Source organism: Oryctolagus cuniculus, chromosome X (assembly GCF_964237555.1).
Source record: "Oryctolagus cuniculus chromosome X, mOryCun1.1, whole genome shotgun sequence".
Lineage (NCBI taxonomy): Eukaryota > Metazoa > Chordata > Mammalia > Lagomorpha > Leporidae > Oryctolagus > Oryctolagus cuniculus.
The window spans coordinates 86,357,601-86,379,917 of record NC_091453.1 but is presented as its reverse complement, the minus strand read 5'-3'; the positions used below and the strand labels follow the sequence as shown (position 1 = coordinate 86,379,917).

At 40.3% G+C, this 22,317-nt stretch overlaps 1 protein-coding gene across 2 annotated transcripts in view; it reads right to left on the bottom strand.

The window, feature by feature from the left end:
• Positions 1 to 569: 569 nt before the first annotated feature.
• MORC4 (MORC family CW-type zinc finger 4) overlaps positions 570 to 22,317 on the bottom strand; it is a 65,063-nt gene continuing 43,315 nt past the window's right edge. The window contains exons 15-17 of one of the 2 annotated variants that reach the window (XM_070067479.1): positions 5,325 to 6,015; positions 4,748 to 5,031; positions 570 to 4,442 (exon numbers count right to left, since the gene is read on the bottom strand). In XM_070067479.1, the coding sequence (XP_069923580.1) occupies positions 4,289 to 4,442; positions 4,748 to 5,031; positions 5,325 to 6,015 (1,129 nt within the window). In that variant the 3' untranslated portion in view covers positions 570 to 4,288. The remainder of the gene's footprint in view (positions 4,443 to 4,747; positions 5,032 to 5,324; positions 6,016 to 22,317) is intronic. The other variant, XM_070067478.1, reaches the window with a different exon arrangement.

Sequence of the window (22,317 nt, the reverse complement as noted above, 5' to 3'; positions counted from 1 at the left end):
ACATGGGCAAGCAAATCTTCCTGTCTGCTGAGACCACAAGGTCTGGCCTAGCCCTCAGCCAGATGCCCATTTGTTCATCCAACAAATACATACTGACCTAACATGTGCCCAGAATTGATTTCCTTGAAACGTGTTCTGTCAGTTCTTGGCCCGTAGATAACTCTTTCTTCTTCTCTTGAAATAAGCTATCACCACTCTTGAAGAAGGTGAGAGAAGCCTCCTCAGAATTTCTTTTCTCCTTTTAGTTTTGCTCTCAAGATCTGCTTATATTCTGTAGTTCTCAGTATTTAAAAATTACATGCTAAGGAGCCTCCTTTGGATATAATTCTGACCGTTTGTTGTAAAGAACACCCATGTATATTTCCTCCTTTGGTAGCCTGAACTCCAACTCACAATGAACACCCCCAGTAACCTGCAGCACTGAGTGCCTCAGTCTTGTATTTTCACAGTTTAATATCCAGGATTCTTACCAACCTTCCCCACACTGTTTTTACCCAACCCTTTCTATCAACATGACATTGTTTTGAGCCCTTGAGAGAGATGGAGATATGAACAAAACACACTTCCCATCATTCATTCATTTATTTATTAACAATCATTTATTATTATATCCCAGTTACCACAATAAGCTCTAGGATACAGTGGTTGGCAAAATAAAAAAAAAGCCATGGCTTTTTTCTTTATGGAATTTACTGAGGGAGGCAAACAGGGACCATGTATATTATGTTCAGTATTATATATCACACAGCACACAGTAGGTATCCAATGAACATGTCTCGCACGAGTGAAAGTAAATGACCAAATATGTTAAATTGGGAGAAGCGCCATGAATTTTAAAAAATGACCCAGAAAACAGTGAGAGAGTAATAGGGTAGGCAGAAAAAAAATGGCTGCTCAGACAGGCCTGAGGAAGTGGCACTTATACCAAGGGCTGAAGGATGAGGAATAGCCAGCCACACCAAGTCCGGAGACAGGAGCATTGCAAGTGGGTAAAGGCTCTGAGGTAAAGAACGTGCCATGCGTCCGTGGGAAGACTACAGTGAGCCAAACAGTGGCAGATCATCAAGGGTTGCATGAGACAATGTAGACGTAGACAGGGGTTTTGTAGGACATTCTACGGAGTTTGGATTTTGTTCCAAGAACAATGAGAAGTCATTTAATGATTTTAAGCAGAGGCACTGCATGGCTTGGTTTATATTTAAAAACAGGCCCTCTGTCCCTAGTGATGAGACAATTGTGGGAACTGGAGTGGAAACACGGACTCTAGTCAGCAGCTGTAACCATCCATGGGAGAGGACTGCAGTTTGGACTAAGGTGGCTGCGGTAAAAGTGAGTAGAGTGAAGATATACTTTGGAGTGAGAACTGACAGACTTGTTGACAGACTGCATGTGGGGGATGGGAGGATGACTTCCAGGGTTCTCGCTTAAGCAACTGGGTGGGTGGAGGTGCCATTTTCTAAGAAGAGGAAAACTGGCAGGGAGAAACAGTCCTGGGGTATGTCACTGTTTATTTTTAACATGTTTTATTTGAAGTATATGTGAGTGTAAATGTCAAGTAGGCAGTCAAATATTTGAATCTGAAGCTTTCTAATAGGGAAGACGGGATAAGGAAGTTTGTGATGAGACCCTCACAAATGACATAAAACTGAAATGTTCCAAGAAAAATGCCATGCCTAACTGGGTTAATCCAAGGAATTTGCAGGACAAAAAAAAGTTGGCACTTGTGCCAAGGGAAAGATGATGAGGGAGAACATTCCAGGCTAAGGGGATGGAATAGCCAAATGGGAAACGAGAAAATCTTAAGGCATGCTCAGAAACTGAAAAGCAGTTCACTTGGGATGAAACGTGGTTTGTGTGTGCAATATTGCAAGGTGAGTCTAAAGAAAGGGTAGAGGCCAGACCGTACAGGGCTTTCAGCAGCATACTAATTAATGTGTATGGCATTCCGCAGGCAGTTGGGAACACTAGCAGAGGCATGAGCTGATGAAGTTTCTAAAAGCAATTTAATAATATTGTGTAGGGTAGGCTGAGGAATGGGAAGAGGAAGCAAACAAGGCCAGTGAATCTGTTTCAATTATCAAGGCATGAAATAATAAGGACCTCTGCTGACCATGGAAATGGAAAGTTAAAGGCCAATCATTAGAGATTCGAAAAGATATGCTAACCCATCAGGAAAGCCAGGAGGAGGCACCCACTTTTTCCTTCAACGCCTTTTGCCTTCACACTAGACCATAAACTCTGGAAAGGCTGGGAGAGCACTCCCCAACCTCTCCACAGTGACACTCAATCAGTAGTTAAAGGGATCCCAGGCTGGAACAGTTTCTTAATAAGTAAGCGACAAAGAAGCTGCTCTGCTATTGAAGTGAATGGACTCATGGGGTAACTGGCTGGATAAGCAGTGTGGAGTCAGAACCATGGCCCAGTGGATGGGCTGAGAGAAAGCACTAGTAAAAGATGAGTTAGAACTTTCTCACCTATTTTTTCCCTTTGAAAGCCCAATTGCCAACCTTCCTTCCTTCTTCGTCCCCTTGCTCACCCAGCAAATAACAGAGCTTGATTCTTCAATGCTGTTTTTTCTTTATCCATCAGACTCCTATCCATATTATCTAGATCTGTGCAAAACCCCATCCCTTTCCAGCCTCCACGTCAAGAACAGTATCACTGCAAGAAAGATTGAATGTGCTGCTCTCCCTTCAGTCATATTTAGACAACTGGGGCCTTGACTTTGGTAATCCAAAGGGGCAGAGGAGATCTTTAAACACTGATTCTAGGGCTGAAGCCTGGTGATGGCTTCCGCTGGTTTCCTGCAGTCTCACTGGAATATCTACCACGGGCCTCCTTTCAAAGGAGGCAAAAATCGCTTGCAAAGAGTTTTCTGAAGTAACTCTGCACAGGCGAAATAGAATAAAAATCCAAAACATTTCCTTTAGATTAGCTAATCTTTTTTCACTGTTTGATCCCAAGTTCCTTTGATTGTTTCTCCTCTACATCCTATTTTTCACTGTTGATTTATTTTATGTGTTCATTGTTCAACATCTTCTGAAGAGTACCTTGAACTCTTTCAGAGTGTGTGCTTTATAAATACAATAAAGCCATTAATTAATACAATGCATCCTTTTACAAAAGAGTATGAGTTTTATTATTTCTGGTACTATGAGGACTACCCCTCATCCTACCTTAGCCTGAAGAGCAGGCAGGTGTAATTTTGAGGGGCACCAGGAAATCTCCCTGCTCGAAAATACTTCCCCCACTACCTACAAGTCCACAACTTGATGATATATTCGAGGGTTTTTTCAAAATTTACATTGACCCATCGTTTTTTTAACCCATCACTTCTAACAGAGACACTTGTTTCACATCTTGTGATTTTTGTGCATTTATATTGTTCTTCCAGAGGTAATGCTAAATTTAACATAAATTATAATATCATAATTTCACAGTCTCTCATTTGATATCCAAATTCAAGCTTACTTGCTCTTTTTTTTAAAGAATTTATTTTTTTCCAGGAAGAATAACAAGTTTATTATAGAAAATTTGAAAAAGGCAGGAAGATAGGAAGAAGAAAAAAAATCAACCATAGTCCTACAACCTAAAGAACCACTGTTCATCAGCAGTGTGGTCATGCTCCTTCTTTAAATCTTAGTGTAGGTCCCATTTCTGGTGTGATACCTGCCTTGAACTTCCTCCTTCAGATCTCCATCCCACCCCCCACCCAACTCTTCTATGTCAGGTTTGTACCTCTCACTTGAAGACATCAAATACTTCTGTGTATAGTTAGGCAACCTGGTATATGTCTGGTGTCTCCAACTAGATTATTAGATCCTTGCAGGTTGAAACCATGACTTCTATTTCTCAGCTTATCCCCAAACACCTGGTACATTGGACCCAGTATTTGCCAACTGATTTAACCTAAAAAAATACAAACTATTTCAGAAAGAATATTAAATAGGCTGAGTATCTGGGTCATGAATAGTAAATCTTTCATGTCACCTAGCTTGGTGACTTGCTTTTCTGTTTCTTGACTCTTGAAATCCTACTTAATTGGCATCTTTCTCCACACCAAAACTGAGTAAGAAGCAGATTGATTAAGAGTCAGGATTTACTCAAAGATTCTCTACATAAGGCATACAAGTGATAGAGAGAGAAAGACAGAGGCATCGGGGAGAGAGGGAAAGGAGAAGAGAAGAAAGGAAGGGTAGAGAAGATAGAAGAGTATATAGAGTATACAGACTGAAATGAGTAGAGGAGAGAGAGAGAGAGAGAGAGAGAGAGAGAGAGAGTCTGGTGCTCAATCCAGTATGTGATTTGCCTCCAGCACTGTGTACAGGATCCCATCCACTTGTTCTGAGTCATACCCGATCTCACGAAGCTCCAAGTGAGGGAGGACAGAAGTAAGGAGATAGCTGACGTGGATACGCAGCCGCGTAAGCTTTGCCAAAGCCCTGTATGATGGAGTGAGGGGCAGAAGAGATGACATGAAGTCATTAGCCAACAGAATAAAATGAAGCCCCTTCAAAATGGGCCTACATTTCTCAACAATTATGTTTCCATTAGCTAGAAAGAAAGAAGAAAGCACAACGCCACCAGGCACGGGGAAACTGGCTGAGGTTTTCTAAGGAGTAATTACTCAATCCCTGGTGGCCTGTGAATTAAGGCTTTTTCCCTTGTCTATGACCACTAACTGGGGGTCCTAAGGGATGCTCCCCATTAGCACTCTCAAGTTGATAACTAAACCCTAGTAATTAACCTGTCCAGGTCATCTCCCTCTGGGGTCCGGTAGGAGACCTGAGCCTTCTGCAACACTTCCAGGTGTGTCTCTGTCTCCTTCAGTTTCTCTTTTAATTCTTGTTTTTCCTCTTTGGTTCTTTCCAGTTCAGCTTTCAGAATCTGGAACTCAGCTTGACGATAACCCATGTGTTTCTTGCTCCAGTACAAGCCTTCGGACTCCTGGGTGCTGTAGGTCACCAACTCATGTTGAACTTTCTTGAATTCAGAATGCCAGTGGTTTCTCTCCTGTTCCAGCTCCTCCACCTGCAATACAAGAAAACAGAAATTCAATGACCCCCACATACTACTGAAAGCCAAAGAGTACCAAAACTGGTTACTAAAATATTCACCCTGGGATTCCACTGTACCTATTCCTCAACTTACAGACCCTTTCAATGCCCAAATAGGAGAAGGAAGCCCATTAAGATTCATGGACTCTGAATGATTCAAGGGCAGATTTTGTTTAAAGGCATCAGACCATGAAATGGTCAGTGCACCAATGTCCCCATCCCTTGGTTGCAATGATCTCATTTCTAGTGGTAAAGTGTTACCCGAACCTTTTGCTGGAACAAATTCCTTTCGGCCAAAACACGTTCCAGTTTTTCTGTGGTTCTCTTCAACTCTTCCAGCTCTCTTTGGTTCTTCATCTTTGGCGTATGACAACCTCCACTCTCCTCATAGCCTCTTCCTTTCTCCCCGGTGGCTGCAGCAGGAATCGCAGCCGAGGTCAAAGAAGAGTAAGGCACTGGGTTCCAGGACTCAGCTGCTTTTCTTCTCTCAGCAAGCTCCTCTCTGTTAAAAGGGATCAACTGAATGGGAGCCCCTGAATCTCTAACACCTTTGGCAACACCGACAACAGCTACAAAAGGTCCCTTGTTCACTTCTTCTTTGTTCAGGTTTGTGCTACCTCGGTTAGATTCTTCTGCTACCAGTCTTGGCATCTGATCTAATTCTTCAGGAAGCAGGGACCCCTGACGTTGGTCTTGGGCTCCTGGAAACAGAACTGAAACATCCCTACTCTGGCCTGTATTCTTGCTTGCTTCTGGGTATTCTGGATAAAGGCATGGTGGTGTACTTCTCTCAGAACTGGACTTATCATGGGTGTTCTCGCCTTCTGGGTAGGCAACAGCTGCCTCCACCCTCCTGTAAGAGCCAGGCATGGAATAATCCAGAGGAGGTGTTGTTGTCTCATTCTGGAGCCTTCTTCGTTTCTCCACAGGCTCCTCGCCTAGTATCCATTTGTACTTACTGCAATAAGAGAAAATTTCTCTGTAAGCTGTCAAAAATATATGCTAAGTACAGTCTTATCTTATGGAGCCCCTCCTCAATGTTCCTATCAAAATCGCCTCTAGATGCTACCCCAAAATCATTTCAGGTTCAGAATGCAACTTTACATCCCAAGTCTTACCCAGTTACCTTCACACATGCAACTGGAAAATTAAGAAAGACACGAAGCTGAACAGGGTGAAGGGTCATATCAGGACATAACACGGTTAGGCTGACCTTGGTAAGAATTCTAATAATAGGACTGAAACAAGCCTGATTTCTAAATGCAAGTAAAGGAAGACAAACAAAAAAAATACATGCAAAAATTCCCTAACTTGCAACTGGAATAAAATGGTCATAAAAAGCCTAGTGGAGTCTGCAGAGAACAGAGCCAGCTCGTTAACTTTAAAGCATCACAAAAGCCTTTGACTATCAAAGACTTATGCCCATTTGTTATATTGCCAACAGAACACAATACAATTCCTTTGCAAGCTAACTGGATTGTGCCTATTGCCCATTATTCACTTGTAAAAGTTAATTAAAACATAGGGCCCTAGTCAGAAACAAAGGAAGCAAATCAACCAATATAAGTTATTTCCCCATTGTGACAAATAACTCTCCTCAGTCAGGGACAAACAGTCACTCCTTCAGTTCCTCAGAAAGGCTTAGGATGATGGCTTTAAATCACCTTCCACTTCTGATTGTGATATGAGAACAATTCCAAAAGTTCATAGAAATGGAATGAAAACACGTTAAATTGTACAAAAACATTTTGAAATTCATGCCCAATGTTTTTCACAATATGCATTTTCTGTGAACTCTCTGAAAACCTTGCTTATGTATGATCTCAAAAATTTCTGCACCAGAATAAACATTTCTTTTAATTCCAGTTTCAATGAATTTTTGGAAGTACCATCTCATGCACTAATGGTCAAAGGAACTAACAAAATAAAAAGCATCAGAGAAATTCAAAGGCTAAACTTGTAGCAGGATGGGAACCCCAGTGATACCTATATAACTATTCTGTCTTCTCCCTAGATAACCAAGAAATTGGAAGATGAAAATCAACTTATCAATGAGAGAATCAGGCATAATAATAGCCACCTCATAGTATTTCAAGGCTGCCCAGATTTCTGTGCCATTTCTGCAAACATGTATAAGACCCCTCAAACTTTAGCTTCTTACAATGTCCCATATGTTCTTCAGAAATAAAACTGCTATGCTATCGTAATAGATGTTGTATTAGCTGTAGAGGAAAAGCAAAAGGACTTAGGGGCTATGTAAGAACAAAGGTACCTATTTTTTAACATGTGTAAGGAGTACCACAGATGGTCTATGGAGCTGTGGTACTGAGGAAGATAGTAAAACAATCAGCTGGCAGGCATGAAAGAAAGGTATACATAATTCTAGACAGCAACAACAAAGTTTTATGAAAGGCCATTAAAAGTCATACTATTGCCCTTATCTTCATTTTCCCACTTCTAGGCGCTTACTCCTTAATTATCCTCTCTCCTGTCCCTACATTTCTTTGGCAGTCTCTTAGACCCTCTTGGCTGCAGCATCTGGGCAACAGCTCCAACATTCTTCCAAGACCTGACCACCCCCTAGTACTGAATTTCCAACTGCCTGTCATACATGTCTCTCTGGGGGAGTGGTCCCCTCTAGTATGTCAAACTTGGTATATATAAAACCGAGTTTCATTTTCTTTTTTTCATATTTTTAAAGATTTAGTTATGGCTGGCATTGTGGCATAGCGGGTTCAGCCACCATCTGCCACACTGGTACCTATAGGCACCTATTCAAGTCCTGGTTGCTCCAGCTCCCTGCTGATGTGCCTGGGAAAGCAGTGGAGGATGGCCCAAGTGCTTTGGCCCCACACCCATGTGAGAGACCTCGAAGAGGAGCTCCTGGCTTTGGATTGGCCCAGCTCTGGATTGAAAACCTCTCCTTCTCCTGTAATTCTTTCAAATCTTTTTTTTTTTTTAAAGATTTATTTTTTATTTGGAAGGCAGAGTTGAAAGAGAGAGACCTTCCATCTGCTAATTCATTCCCCAAATGGCTGCAATGGCAAGGGCTGGGCCAGGCTGAAGCCCAGAAGCCCAGAGCTTCTTCTGGGTCTCCCATATGGGTGCAGGGGCCCCAAACACTTGCGCCACCTTCTACTGCTTTCCCAGGTGCATCAGCAGAGAGCTGGATTGGAAGTGGAGCAGCTGGGACTTGAACTGGCACCTGTATGGGAAGTCGGCACTGCAGACAGCAGCTTTATCCACTACACCACAGCGTTGGCCCCTTGTGTATTGTCTTTTCTAATTCTCCCACTAACCCTGAGATAGGTGGTGTTATTAGTGCCATTGTCAAATTTAAGAGGATGTTCAGGAAGAGGTTAAAGTAACTTTCTCAAAGTGGCTAGAAAGCACTAGGGCTGGGACATAATTTGGCCCTAGCTTTATCTCCTATTAATTTCTTCATCAACATCAGCTAAACTGAATGCCCTGTGTTCTATCATGCTGCTCCCGTTGATTGGGATGTGTGTGCGTGTGCGTACGTGTTCAGATATCTTACCGAAGTACAAAGGTACAGGCTTTTTGATAGAAGGGAGCTCATTTAACTGCTCTATGGGGGTGAGGGAACAAAACTCTTGCCTAAGTGGCACTCAAAAAGGAACAATCATGTGAACGAGGGAAAAATAAGTGGACTTTACTTACTGGGCCTACACTTCTCCAGAAAGTCTGGCTCCTCCTTCTAGGAATGAGTTTCATACTACACCTGTGTTCAGGATTTAGTATACTAATTAAGCTTTATTCTTTTCTAATTTCTTCTCTAAGTACATAGTTTCTTCTCATTTTCTTTTCTCTTTTTGACACATTCCCCCACTGTCTGTTGCTTTATAGGTACATTTTGGGTTATTTTCTAAGTATTTTATATTTTATGACAAAGATACACTTATACCATCCTTTTGCTCTTTCAAAATGCTTTGCGAGAGATTCCTATATTTAACCATCATCAGCTTAGTAGTTTGTTAACAAAGACAGAGAATGCTATATTCAAATTAGGTTCTTTTCTCTTCTTTACTCACTCATTTCACAGATGTTTCCTACCATGTTTTAGGCATTCTAGTAGGCGAGCATAAGAACCTAAAACCAGGGCCCCTTACATATAAATATAAATATAAGTATAAATATAAATATAAATATATATATACATATATATGACACAGAGAGAGAGAGATCAAGAGAAGCAGGAGGAAGGGAGAGGGAGGAGGGAGGGAGAGAGAAAGAGAGAGAGAGAGAGAAAGAGAGAGAGAGAGAGAGAAAGAGAGAGAGAGAGAGAGGCAGGCAGAGGCTTCCCCCATCTGCTGGTTCACTCCCCAAATGCCCACAACAGCTGGGGCTGGATCAGGCCAAAGCCAAAAGCCAAGAACTTGATCCAAGCATCCCAACTAGGTGGCAGAGACCCAATTATTTGGTCCATCACTGCTAGCTCCCAGTCTGCATTAGCCAGCAGCTGAAGTCAGGAGCTAGAGCTAAGACAGAACACAGGCATTGTAACTAGTGTTCAAACCAGGAGGCTAACACCAACCTCAAACCATCACTCCTTTACAGTGTTTACGTATTCCTTTCCAGATGATATATTCCAAAAACAGTCTGTTGAGATATAAATGATATAAATCCATTCTATAAAGTATACAATTCAATGTTCTGGGTATTCAGAGTTGTGTAGCTGACTATCACCAAAATGTATAGAAAATTTGCATCCTCCCAAAAGAAATCTCTCACTCATTACCAGACATCTATCATACCCCTAACCTATCTCTAGTCAACCACTAATCTACTTTCTAACTTTCTACCCCTATAGGTTTGCCTATTCTTGGCGCTTTATATATACTGAATCATAAAATAAATGTTTCTCTTTTTTTGTAATGGGCTTCTTTCACTTAACATCATGTTTTCAAGGTTCATCCAAGCTGAGGCATGTATCACGATTCCATTCCTTTTTACAACTGGATAAGAATCTGCTGTACAGATACTCCACTTTTCTTTATCCATTCATCAGCTGACAGGCACTGAGGTTGCTTCCACGTTTTTGGCTACTGTGAACAATTCTTCTATGAACGTTTATGTAGAAGTTTTTGTGTGAATATGTTTTCAATTTTCTTGTACTATATACTTAGGAGTAGAATAACTGGGCTATACAGCAAGTTTATGTTGAACACTTTGTGGAACTGTCAGATTGTTTTCCAAAGCAGGTGCAACATTTTTCATTCACATCTCAATACATGAGGGCTTCAATTTTGCCAAATCCTCACTAATATTTGTCATTATCCATCTATTGGATTCGAGCCATCCTAGGAGGTGTGAAATAGCAGCTCAGTGTGGCTTTGACTTGCAATTCCTCTGTAGCTAGTGATGTAGAGCATCTTTTCAGGTGTTTACTGGTCATCTGTATATTTTCTGTGGAAAAATGTCTATGGAAAGTCTTTGCCCGTTTTAATTGGATTACTTTTTTATTAGTGAGTTGTAATAGTTTATATATTTTCTGGATATCTAGTCCTTATCAGATGTAGTAAGTTGTTTTCCCACTCTGAGCCATCTTTTCACTTTCTTGATGGAGTCCTTTATAACTGAAAAAGTTCTTAAGTTTTATTCACGCCTTTTTCACTGTTTCACTGTCCCTTGAGATTTTGGTGTCATATCTAGGAAATTATAGTCTAATCCAGTTGTGATGTCTTTATCCCATGTTTATATCTAAAAGTTTTAATTCTTACATTTAGATCTGTAAATCATTTTGAGTTAATTTTTGTGTATACTGTGAGACAGGGATCCAATGTCATTTTTTTTGACAGGCAGATAAGCAGTTGTCCTAGTATCATTTTTTTCAAGACTGTTCTTCCCCCCACTGAACTGCCTTGGCATCTTTGTCAAAAATCCAATGACCAGAAATATAAGGTTTATTTCTTGACTGTTCCATTGATGTATATGTCTTTTCTTTTAACAGTACCACATTGTCTTGATTACTGTGTGTTACTGCAGGGAAGTTAGATTTCTCCAATTTTCTTCTCTTTAAAGATTGTTTTGATGGTGCTACATCTGTAGTATTTCCATATGAATTTTAGGGTGATATTGTTGAGTACTGCAGAAAAGCCATCTAATATTTTGATAGACATTGCATTGAATCTGTTGATAAATTTGAGAAATCTTTTGATACAAAAACATGAAATATATTTCCATTTATTTAGGTTATATTTAACTTCATTCAAAAGTCCTTAGTTCTTTTCAGTATAAAAGTTTGATCTGCACTTCTGTTAAATTTATTCTTTAATAGTTTATTTTTGAATCTGTTATATACAGAATTCTTTTAATTCTCGTTCTTTTCAAAGAGCAACTTCTGGTTTCACTGATTTTCTCTATTATTTTCCTATTCTCTATTTCATCTCCACTCTTTATTATTTCTTTCCTTCTGCTTGATTTGGGTTCAGTGCTCTTGTTTCAGTAGGAGATATTTTTTCTTCAATTTTAATATAAACATTTCCAAATATAATTTCCCTCTGAGTATTTCTTTGGCTTCATTCCATAATTTTGCTATATTTTGTTTTCATTTTCATCTTTTCAAGATATTTTCTAATTACTCTTGTGATTTTTCCTTTCATTCACTTGTTAATTTGGAATGTATCATGTAATTTTCATATATTTGTGAATTTCCCAACTTTACTTCTATTGTTGTTTTCTCATGTACTATTGTGGCTGGAGAACATCCTTCGTATGACATCAATTCCTTCAATTTCATTGAAACCTGTTTTATGGCCCAACATATGGCTATACTGGCAAATGTGCAATATGCACTTGAGGAGACTATGTATCACACTGCTGTTCAGTGAACTTCTCTCTCTCTCTCTCTCTCTCTGAACTTCTCTCTCTCTCTGTAGAGTGTTATTCACGTCTTCTATTTCTTTGTTAATATCCTACCCAGTTGGTACATATACTACTGAAACTGAGGTATTAAAGTATCCTACTATTACTGCTGAATTGTCCATCTTTCTCTTCAATTCTATCTGCTTTTGCTTTGTGTATTTTGAGGGCTTGGTAATTAGTCCATAAAAGGGCACAATTATTATACTCCTGATGGACTTTATTATTATGAAAGATCCTTCACTATATCTGTTAAAAGTTTTTTGTCTTGAAATCTATTTTGTATGATATCAGCATAACCACTCCAGTTTTCATATAGTTGATGTTTGCATAGTAAACCTTTTTCCATCCCTTTGCTTTCAATATACTAATAATTTTTAATGTAAAATATGTTTCAAGTTTCCTGTAGACAGTATATGTGGAAATTTTTAAAAAATCCAATATGATAACATTTGTCTTTTGATTGGATTGTTCAATTTAGGTCCATTTAATGTTATTGAATGGTAGAATTGTGTCTAAGTAGCTTTTTGTTCTCTTTACGTGTCTGTCATACCTTCTTTGTTCCTCCTTTACTTTCTTTTCATGTTATGTAGATATTTCCTAGTTCACTTATAAATGTAATAGTAATCTATATAATGTCATTTCTTTTGAGGAATCTGAGAGAAAAAAGAGCTAGTACATAGTTACAGTTTGTGGTACTAATCTTATTTACGATCTTAAAATTTTCTTCATTTCTGACTATATATTTGAGTTACTGTCTGGTAGCATTTCCTTACTCCAGTATAGCATTTTTATCATCTACCTCCTTTGTGCTGTTATTGCCGAATATCTTCTATTTGTATATGTCATAAGCCTCCAACTGAAATGATATACATATATGCAACTGTATACCAGTATATGAGAGTACTTTAAAAAAATCCATGGAAAGTATAATTAGATTATTTTGGCACAAAAAATTCAAAATCCATGCATAAGTTCTTCATAACATGTACTTTCCATGAACTGTTTGAAGGCCTGCCATACATTGTTATGTGTAATTTTTCTTTAGGTTAGTTAAGAATAGAAAGAGGAAGAGGTATTCCATTATACTGTTTTTTGTAATTAATTACAACTATCTTTCCCATCATTCCTGCTTTTTCATGTGAATTCAGACTAATGTCTGGCAACACTCATTTTCAACTTAAAGAACTCTGTTTATTATATCTCGCTAGCAAAACATTCCTTCAGCTTTTGTTTATCTGGGAATTTTTTTTCATCATTTCTTAGATAGCTTTTTAAGATTGCATTTTAGCTTCCTGGTCGGCAGTTTTTCATTCAGTACTTTGAATAGGTCTGTCTGTTTTAGTTTTAGCTCATTTCCTGTGGCTATAACAGAACACTTGAGACTGTATAATTTATAAAGGAAAGAGGTTTATTTTGGCTCACGGTTTTGGAGTCTGCCAAGATTGGGTGGCTGCGTCTGGTCAGCTTCTTGTGAAGGCCTCATGGTGGTTCAACTCATGGCAGAAAGTGGAAGAAAGTGGGAACATGCAAAGAGATCACATGTGAGAGAGGAAGCGAGAGAAAGCCGAGGAAACTGAACATGAATCCTAACAACCCACTCTCATAATACCTAATTTATTCCTGCAAGGACCATATTAATCCCTTTAGGAGGGTAGACTTTCCACGACCCAATCACTTCTTAAAGGTCTCACTAGTTCTCAATATTGTTACCCTGGCAATTAAATCTCAGCATGAGTTTTTGTGGAGACAAATAGTATCTAAACCATAACACCATCTCTTTGCCTTCTAGTCTCAATTGTTTCTGATAAAGTCTGCTGTTCACATTGCTTAATTAGAAATATTGATTTCAGGGAATGAGAAAGAGAGAAAGAGACAGACAGACACATTGAGATTGAGATTCTTCCAACCACTGGTTCATTCCACAGTGGCTGAGTGGGGCTGGGTCAGTCTGATGCCAGGAGGCAGGAACTCAATCCAAGCCTTCCATGCAGGTAGCAGGAACCCAGCTATGTGAGCCATCAATCAATCCTGCATTGGCAGGAAGCTGGGGTCAGAAGCCATAGCCAGGTATTGAATTCAAGTACTTCCATATGGAATGTGGATGTCTTAAATGCTGGGCTAAATACCTGTTCCTCAGCTGTTAATTTTATTGGGGTTCTGTCTTACGTGATGAATTGCTTTCAAGATTTTCTCTTTGCCTTTGGCTTTCAGTATTTTCAGTGTGGTGTCTCTGGCTGTAAATCTCTGTGTTTGTCCACTTAATTTTTGGAGCTTCTTAGATGTGTAGGTTGTTTTTCTTGAAATTTGGGATTTTTCTACCCCTTTTTACCACCTGCTTGCATTCCTACTATGCTTATGTTGGTGTACTTACTGATGTCCTAATTTTTCTGAAGATCTGTTCATTCTACTTCATTTTAAAATCCCTTCTTAATTACATAATCTATGTATGATCTATCTTTAGGTCTGCTAATTCTTTCATCTTCTAACTGTATTGTGCTGTTGAGCCCTTTTAGAGAATTTTTCATACTAATTATTGTACTTTTCACCTTCAGAATTTCCATTTGTTTCATTTTTATACTTAAAAAATCCTTTATTGATGTTCTCTCTTGACAAGACACTGTCATCACACATTCTTTAATTCTTTAGACATGGTAACCTTTAGTTCTTTGAACAAATGAGGATACTTCAAATGTGGAAAATGGAAGTAAAATCCGTTTATTTTGATGAAAAATATAGTTTTTCTTTTTTAAGATTTGTTTTATGTATTTGAAAGAAATATAAAGAGGGAGGGAGGAAGGAGGAAGGAGGAAGGAGGAAGGAGGGAGAGGGAGAGGGAGAGGGAGAGGGAGAGGGAGAGGGAGAGGGAGAGGGAGAGGGAGAGGGAGAGGGAGAGGGAGAGGGAGAGGGAGAGGGAGAGGGAGAGGGAGAGAGATCTTCTACCTGCTGATTCACTCCCCAAATTGTTGCAATGGCCTGGGCTAGGCCAAAGCCAGGAGCCAGCAGCTTCTTCCCAGTCTCTCAAGTGGGTGTAGGGGCCCAAAACTTGAGCCATTTTTCACTGCTTTCCCAGGTGCATTAGCAGGGAGCTGGATCAGATGTGGAGCAGCCAGGACTTGAACTGGCTCCCATATGGGATGCCAGCACTGCAGGTGCAGGCTTAACCTTCTATGCCACAGCACTGGTCCTAGGTTTTTCATAATATGTATTTTCCACAACTTCTTTTTTTAAAGATCCCCGTATGGGGTTGGCACTGTGGTACAGCAGATAAGGGTGACACCTGCAGTGTCAGCATCCCATATGTGCGCTGGTTCGAGACCTGGCTGCTTCACTTCTGATCCATCTCCCTGCTAATGCACCTGGGAAAGCAACTGAAGGTGGCCCAAGTGCTTGGGCCCCTGTACCCACATGGGAGACCTGGAAGAAGCTCCTGGCTCTGGCCTGGCCCAGCCCGGGCCATTGCAGCCATTTAGGGAATGAACCATATCTCGTTCGCTCTGACTCTGCCTCTCCTTCTCTATAGCTCTGACTTTCAAGTAAATAAATAAATCTTGAAAAACAAACCAAAGATCCCTATATTTATAATGGCTTCTTTGAAACCTGTCTACTAAATCCAATATCTGGGTCTCTTCAAGAGCAGTTTCTATTGTCATATATATATATATGTATATATATATATATATACACACATATACATATATAAATGTATATCCTTTATATATATGTGTGTGTGTGTGTGTGTGTATACACATATATATCCTGTTTGTTTGCATGTCCCATAGTTTTTTGCTGGCAACTGGACATTGTAGCTAATACAGCAATTACATGCATTGACAGGCTCTCCCTGGGAATTGATGTTGTTTGTTTGGTTGTTTATAAGTGACTTGGCTGAACTGATTCTCTAAGTCTATTTCCCCTACAGGCTCTGATGTCCTTGTTCAGATTTTTTGCTTGATTTTAGTCTTCTACCTGACACCTAGGATTCATCCTAGGCCACTTATTGGCCTAGCACTGGCCACTTATTGGTCAAATGTTGTGCTTAAGCCCTCTTGGCCAGTTGACTTTTCATCCTTTACTGTTGGATGTATGCGTATGGTTTGAAGGCCTCTACAAATGATTAAGACGTTTTTATTTCTGTCCCACCTACAACCAGGCACTCGTGGGTTAGGATTTTCCTTTTTATCACCTCTGAGGGTGTACAACCTTGATCATGACCACAGGCTTTGACACTGCCAGAGATGTGTGTGATTTTATTTTTAAGCCTGGATTCTAAGAAATTGACCCTAGGTCACAGTAGCTTATTGTTCAGCCAGTGGTTGGTCAGAGGTAGTGCTTAAGCCCCATATGCCAGTGAGGCTACTGCTCTTTGTTGTTTGACCAGTGTGCAGTTTATAGACTCCTTTCAAGTCCACCTTATGTCCTGCTCTGATCGCTTCTTAGGCACAGCCTTTCTTATACCCAGGATTGCTTCTGATGCCAGGAGTGTTCTTGATTGTCTTTCCCTGATCCTTTCTGTTCGTAAACTTCTGATTGCTTGGCCATTTGCTTGTTTTAACTTGTATCATGAAGTCGTGAGTGTTCTCTCAAATGTCCATCAAGATGTCTACTGTTTCTGCTCTTAGGCCTGGAAATCTTCATGCTTTGTTTCACAAAGTCAGTCCCTTCAGTAGAGCTGTAGAGTTCTTCATCCTTAAGAGTTGCCTCTTTCTCTCTCTCTCTCTCTGCAAGCAGAATCTCTGTAATACTGTGCAAGAGCAGGAGGCAGGGACAGAGGTCCACTTCTACCAGACGGAAATCTATTCTTTATGAATGGATGCTCAGGTAGTTTTTGCATTGCTCCTTCGAGCTTCGGCTTCAGCCTGAGCAACAGGGGTCTGGTACTGTTGGCTTTTGATACCTGGGTGAGTGCTTCTACCCTACAAGTGGGAGCTGCATGAGGGAAGAGAAAAATGGGTGGGAGAAAAGAGATCCAGTCTTTTTCAGTCTGCTTGGAATAGTGCCTCTGTAAGACCAAGAAACTGGGGGAGGTGAGAAAAGCTAACAGTCTGTCCCTCCCAGCTCTACAGCTGTCTGTCCCTCTACAGCTCTACACAGGGAGCTAGGGGAACAGGGAGTCCCCATCTTCTTGACCACACCCACCTGGATTAGAGTTCTCTGGAGCGGTTTTCATAAAACAGAGCTTGGAGTGGGGTGGGAGCAGGTCGTGGTTCAAATGTCACTGGCTCTTGCTGGTGTTCCTGCGTTTTAGTAGGTTTTCTTGAATGAGTATTTCTCCATTTGCTGTATGCCCCTAGGATAATTTCCAGAAACTCTGAATTTTTTAAATAATTTTTTCAAGTTCATTGTTATCTGTCGGTGACAGTCCACTGGGTTCCTCATTTCTGCATTCTGGAAGTTGCTCTACCAGATCATATTTTAAAATGCTAATAGTGGCCCCTAAATCAATCTTATTTATTTGAAAATTGTTATTCTATTTTTAAACTTTGCTTTTTTGGCTTCAAATATTCCTTCGAACATATTAAAATGTCCCTTCTCCTCTCCTTCTACCATTACAGAGTAATTCAGATTTTTTTTTATTATTTGAAAACATGAACTAATGCTTTGACACACAGTTTACTCAAAACACCGAAATAAATCACAACCAGCAATTCTTGCCCATTTCTATGTGCTTACGGATACACTGGACTTTAATTTGTACCACTCATAAGGAAATTAGCATGCATTGGGGATATTTGCATTACTTTGACTACTCTAAGTTTCTTCAATTTTGAGTGCATCAGCACCCTAGAACAATACATTTCATATAATAAGCTCAAATACATGTAGAATTAATCAACCAAAGGGATTACTTCCTTGAACATAAATAAGTTGTCTTCCTGTAAAAGGTTATGCCTGAGTATATACTGGCTGAACCTATTTTCTTTATTGGGGTTCTTTCCTCCTTTTGCTAGATGTATGAAATCCACAAAGGTGTTTCTAATGACAGCTCTGGAGCCCCAACTAACCTACCCCACTAGAACTTCTTAAAGTTCTCTTGGACAGTGTTGGTTTATTTTATCTATAGTTAGTTTATGACCCAAGGACACTTATCAAGTTTCAGGTTTTGATAACAAAGGAAACCTTTGTAGCTCTTGATTAAACCTATCACACCATTAACCTTGATTTATCAGAAGCTCCAGTGTATTTTACTAAAACCTTGAGCACCTCCATTTCCCCCAAGAAACAATAGACTCTCCAATTTGAATACCCTATATGTGCAGCTTGAAATGACACAATCATCATTTACTAAATTTACATAGCACATATAACATCAATAGCATCAGTTATCATTTATCCCTTACCACTTAACAAACTTCTTTGGAAAGAATCTTCTTGTTAATAAGTTAAAAATCACACATAATTGGTTAAAGTATTTCATCTGTACTCTACAGCCAAAATTTCACTCCGGATATAGCATTCCATAAAGACTTGTAAACAAATGACTGATGAAGTATGCCACCCAATGGAAGCACTACCATATTGCACTCATAAAATATGTGCATAAGTAAGCATTTGCAGTTCCCTCAAGGTTACCAAAATACTAGAGTTACAGAAGAATTTTTAGCGAGATTCCAAGATGGCAGAATAGGGAGGGAGCTTACTGCTCTAGTCTAGGGGAAGACAGTTAAAAAAAAATGGAGAGAGTGCAATCTCAGGGAAGAGTTAGGGAGAAAACTCCAGAGGAAACTCCACACAAATTAGAGGGATACTGTGGATCCACGTGGAGGGTGTGGATGCGCACAACTCAGGACCCCAGCAGCTGAGAGCCTCAGCACCAGCTTTGGAGAGTGAGGTGAAACCAGACTGTAGCAGCCCAAGCCACTGGCGATAAGGTTGTGGGAAGAGCCTGGAGTGAGTACAGCTTGGAGTCCAGTGGGAGACAGTGTACCTGCCAACACAGAGGATAAAAAGGGGGAGGGGGGAAGGGCATGATTTTCTCTCCCTGACCACCCGACACCGACGTCCTGTAACTAGCTGAGAGAGGGCGGACACCATTTTGGACATAACATTAACAGCTGTGCCAGCTTGGGTCTGTGTGCCTAGCAACCAGCTAAGAGGAGATACCTGAGTCTGCCTTGGAGCATTGACAGGAAGCTGGGTGCTCATGAGTGTGGAAGCCTTGTGTGCTGGGACAGACTGTGAAAACACTGTGGCTCCATGGGAGGGTGCAGGGTGTGGTTGGGTCTTTGGGTAGCCACTCTGAGTGGCTCCACATGCTCAGGGCTCCCTGATTGCCTAGTAAGGGTCATTGCTGCAGGATCCGTGCTCACACTGAGGACTGCATGGGTCCTTTGTGTGGTTCTTATGGCAGCACAGATGAATACTGCACCCAATGGAGCTAGCACCCAGGCACTGGGCTCCTTGGAGAAGAGGAGGTGATCATGAGACTAAGCCAACAGAGCTGATCAAACTCTATCTTCTGATAAAAAAAAAGATTTACCACACCCAACTTGGATGCTACCTTGGACACTCCCTCACCCTGGAGCATTGAACAGAGCTCCCCAGCCACACTCAGCACATGCCTCAGGTATTCAATCAAAGAGCAGACACTCCACTAAGCCATAATCCAGAGATAAAAGCCATCACAGAGAAAAAAAAAGTATCTCCACAAATGCCTAAAATAAATGCAGAAATTCAATAAACAAGAGCATGAAGACTACATGAAGCCCCAAAGGTACACAACAACACTTCAATACTAGAATGTGAAGATGAAGAGATTGAAGAAATGCTGGAAATTTAATTCAAAAAATTGATCATAGGATTACTTAGAAGCAATCAGAAGCACAAAGTATAAAGTACTGTTTGAAGACAAGTTTTACTGCTAATTCTCATAATACAACACATTAAGGAAAAAGCAAATCCATAAATTAAAGAAACTCATACATGACATGAATGAAAATTTTTCCCATGAAATAGAGATTTTAAAGAGAAATCAAAATGAAATATTGGAAATGAAGAATTCAATAGAATACATTAAAAATGCAGTGGAAAGCCTCAAGAACAGACTCAGTGAGACAGAAGAAAGAATACCCGAGTTAAAAGACAAATCTCTGGAAATTTTACAGTCAGAACAAAAAAAGAAGAAGAAGAAATCTGAAAAAATAGTGTCAGAGACTTATGGGAATCTATACAAACAACCCAACATGCAGGTCTTAGGAGTTCCTGAAGGCATGGAAACAGGGAATGGATTAGAAGGCCTTTTTAGTGAAATAATCACAGAAAACTTCCCTAATGTGGAGAAAGAGACGTCCAAGTACAGGAAGCACATAGAACTCGTAATAGACATGACCAGAAAAGATCTTCACCCCGACATATTGTAGTCAAACTCTTCACAGTAAAACATAAAGAGAAGATTCTAAAATGTGCACAAGAGAAAAGCCAGATTCCTTTCAGAGATTCTCCAGTTAAACCCACAGTGGACTTCTCATCAGAAACCCTACAGGCTAGGAGAGAATGGCAAGATATGTTCCAAGTCTTACAAGAAAAAAAACTATCAACCCAGAATACTGTACCCTCAAAGCTCTCATTTATGAACAAAGGTCAAATAAAGACCTTCCATAACAAACAGAAATTGAAAGAATTTGTCACTACTCATACAAAAGAAATACTGGGGAAAAAGGAAAAGTGATCATACTTGGGAAAAGATTCAAAAGTAATGACACCTGACATTCCAGCAGCAATCTGGAATGATATGTGAGCATCTCCAGGAGACCAAGATAAGGAGGCTAACAGTATGCTCCACAAACACATAGCCCTTACTGTGTCCCCTTTCCAACTTGCAATGGTAGTTAGAATCATATGCATAGGAACAGGACAGAATGAGGCTCAGGCTCCTGAGAGGAAGGCTGGCCTATACTACTCATCCCCCTATGAATTAATTGAATCTTAGAAGTTGATCCTTCGGGGCTGGCGCCTTGAAACAGTAGGTTAATCTACTGCTTGTGGTGCCGAAATCCCATATGGGCGCCAGTTCTAGTCCTGGCTGCTCCTCTTCCAATCCATCTCCCTGCTATGGCCTGGGAAAGCAGTAGAAGACGGACCAAGTCCTTGGGCCCCTGCACCTGCATTGGAGACTGGGAACAAGCTCCTGGATCCTGGCTCCTGGCTTCGGACTGGTGCAGCTCTGGCCTTTCCAGCCATTTGGGGAGTGAACCAACGAATGGAAGACCTTTCTCTCTCTCTCTCTCTCTCTCTCTCTCTCTGACTGTAACTCTACCTCTCAAATAAATAAATAAAATCTATAAAAAAGAAATTAATCCTTCAGTATGACTCAAATTCAACCATTGCTTATTGAGTACCTATTATATTCTGAGGGACTGTTCTAGATGCTTCCATACAGACTCTTATTTAACACTACTAAGTGTTTTGTTCCAGGGCTGGCTTTGTGGTACAGCAGGTTAAGCCACCACTTGTGACACTGGCATCCCATATTGGTGTCCCAGATGCTCCACTTCCAATCCAGCTTGCTGTTAATGTACCTGAAAAAGCAGGGGGAAGATGGCCCAAGTACTTGTGCCCCTGCCACCCATATTGGAGACCTAGATGGAATTCCTGGCTCCTGGCTTTGGCTTGGTCCAAACCTGGCTATTATGGCCAATTGGGGGCATGAACCAACAGATGAAAGACATTTCTCTCTCTGTCTCTGTCTGTCTGTCTGTCTCTCTCTCCTTCCCTCTCCTCCTCCCTCCCTCTCTCTCTGTTGCTCTTTCAAATAAGTAAAAAACAAATAAATCATTAAAAAGAGTTTTCTTCCTTAAAACTTATTTCCTCTTGAGAATTTCTGTTCATGTTCAGGAGGTCATGAGGTTCTTCCAGCATCTATAGAGCTTAATTGTAGAATCACTGATTAGGGGGACTTACCTATTTATTTATTAGAGACTGAAAAGACCCATCCAAGAAGCATAAGCAGGGAATCAATAACTTTGGGGGAAAAACAAAGCAGGGGTCACTTTACCCTCTTATGTGTTCCATTGCCTCTTTCCTACAATATTAAGATGATACCAAAACTGAAAAGGTCACTGAAAAATTCACATCCCACTTATATAATAGTCACATTACTGATGTCTGTAGAAATTTCTACTACTACAGAGAAACTATGTGCCTGCCCTATATTTTGGTCCTGCCAAAGTGAGCAGCACAGTAGAGAGAAGAAAGCAAGGAGCCATAACTAGGGGTATACAGATAGTCTTATCTGTCAGTGCTTACAATTTTCCTGATATTTAAGAAAAAGAAGTAGTATACTCCTACCAGTTACAAATTGTGACAAAATCTGAGAGTACTTAAAAATTTAGTGGAAAATGGAATTAAAAGAGAAGTTTATGGCCAGCACCGTGGATCA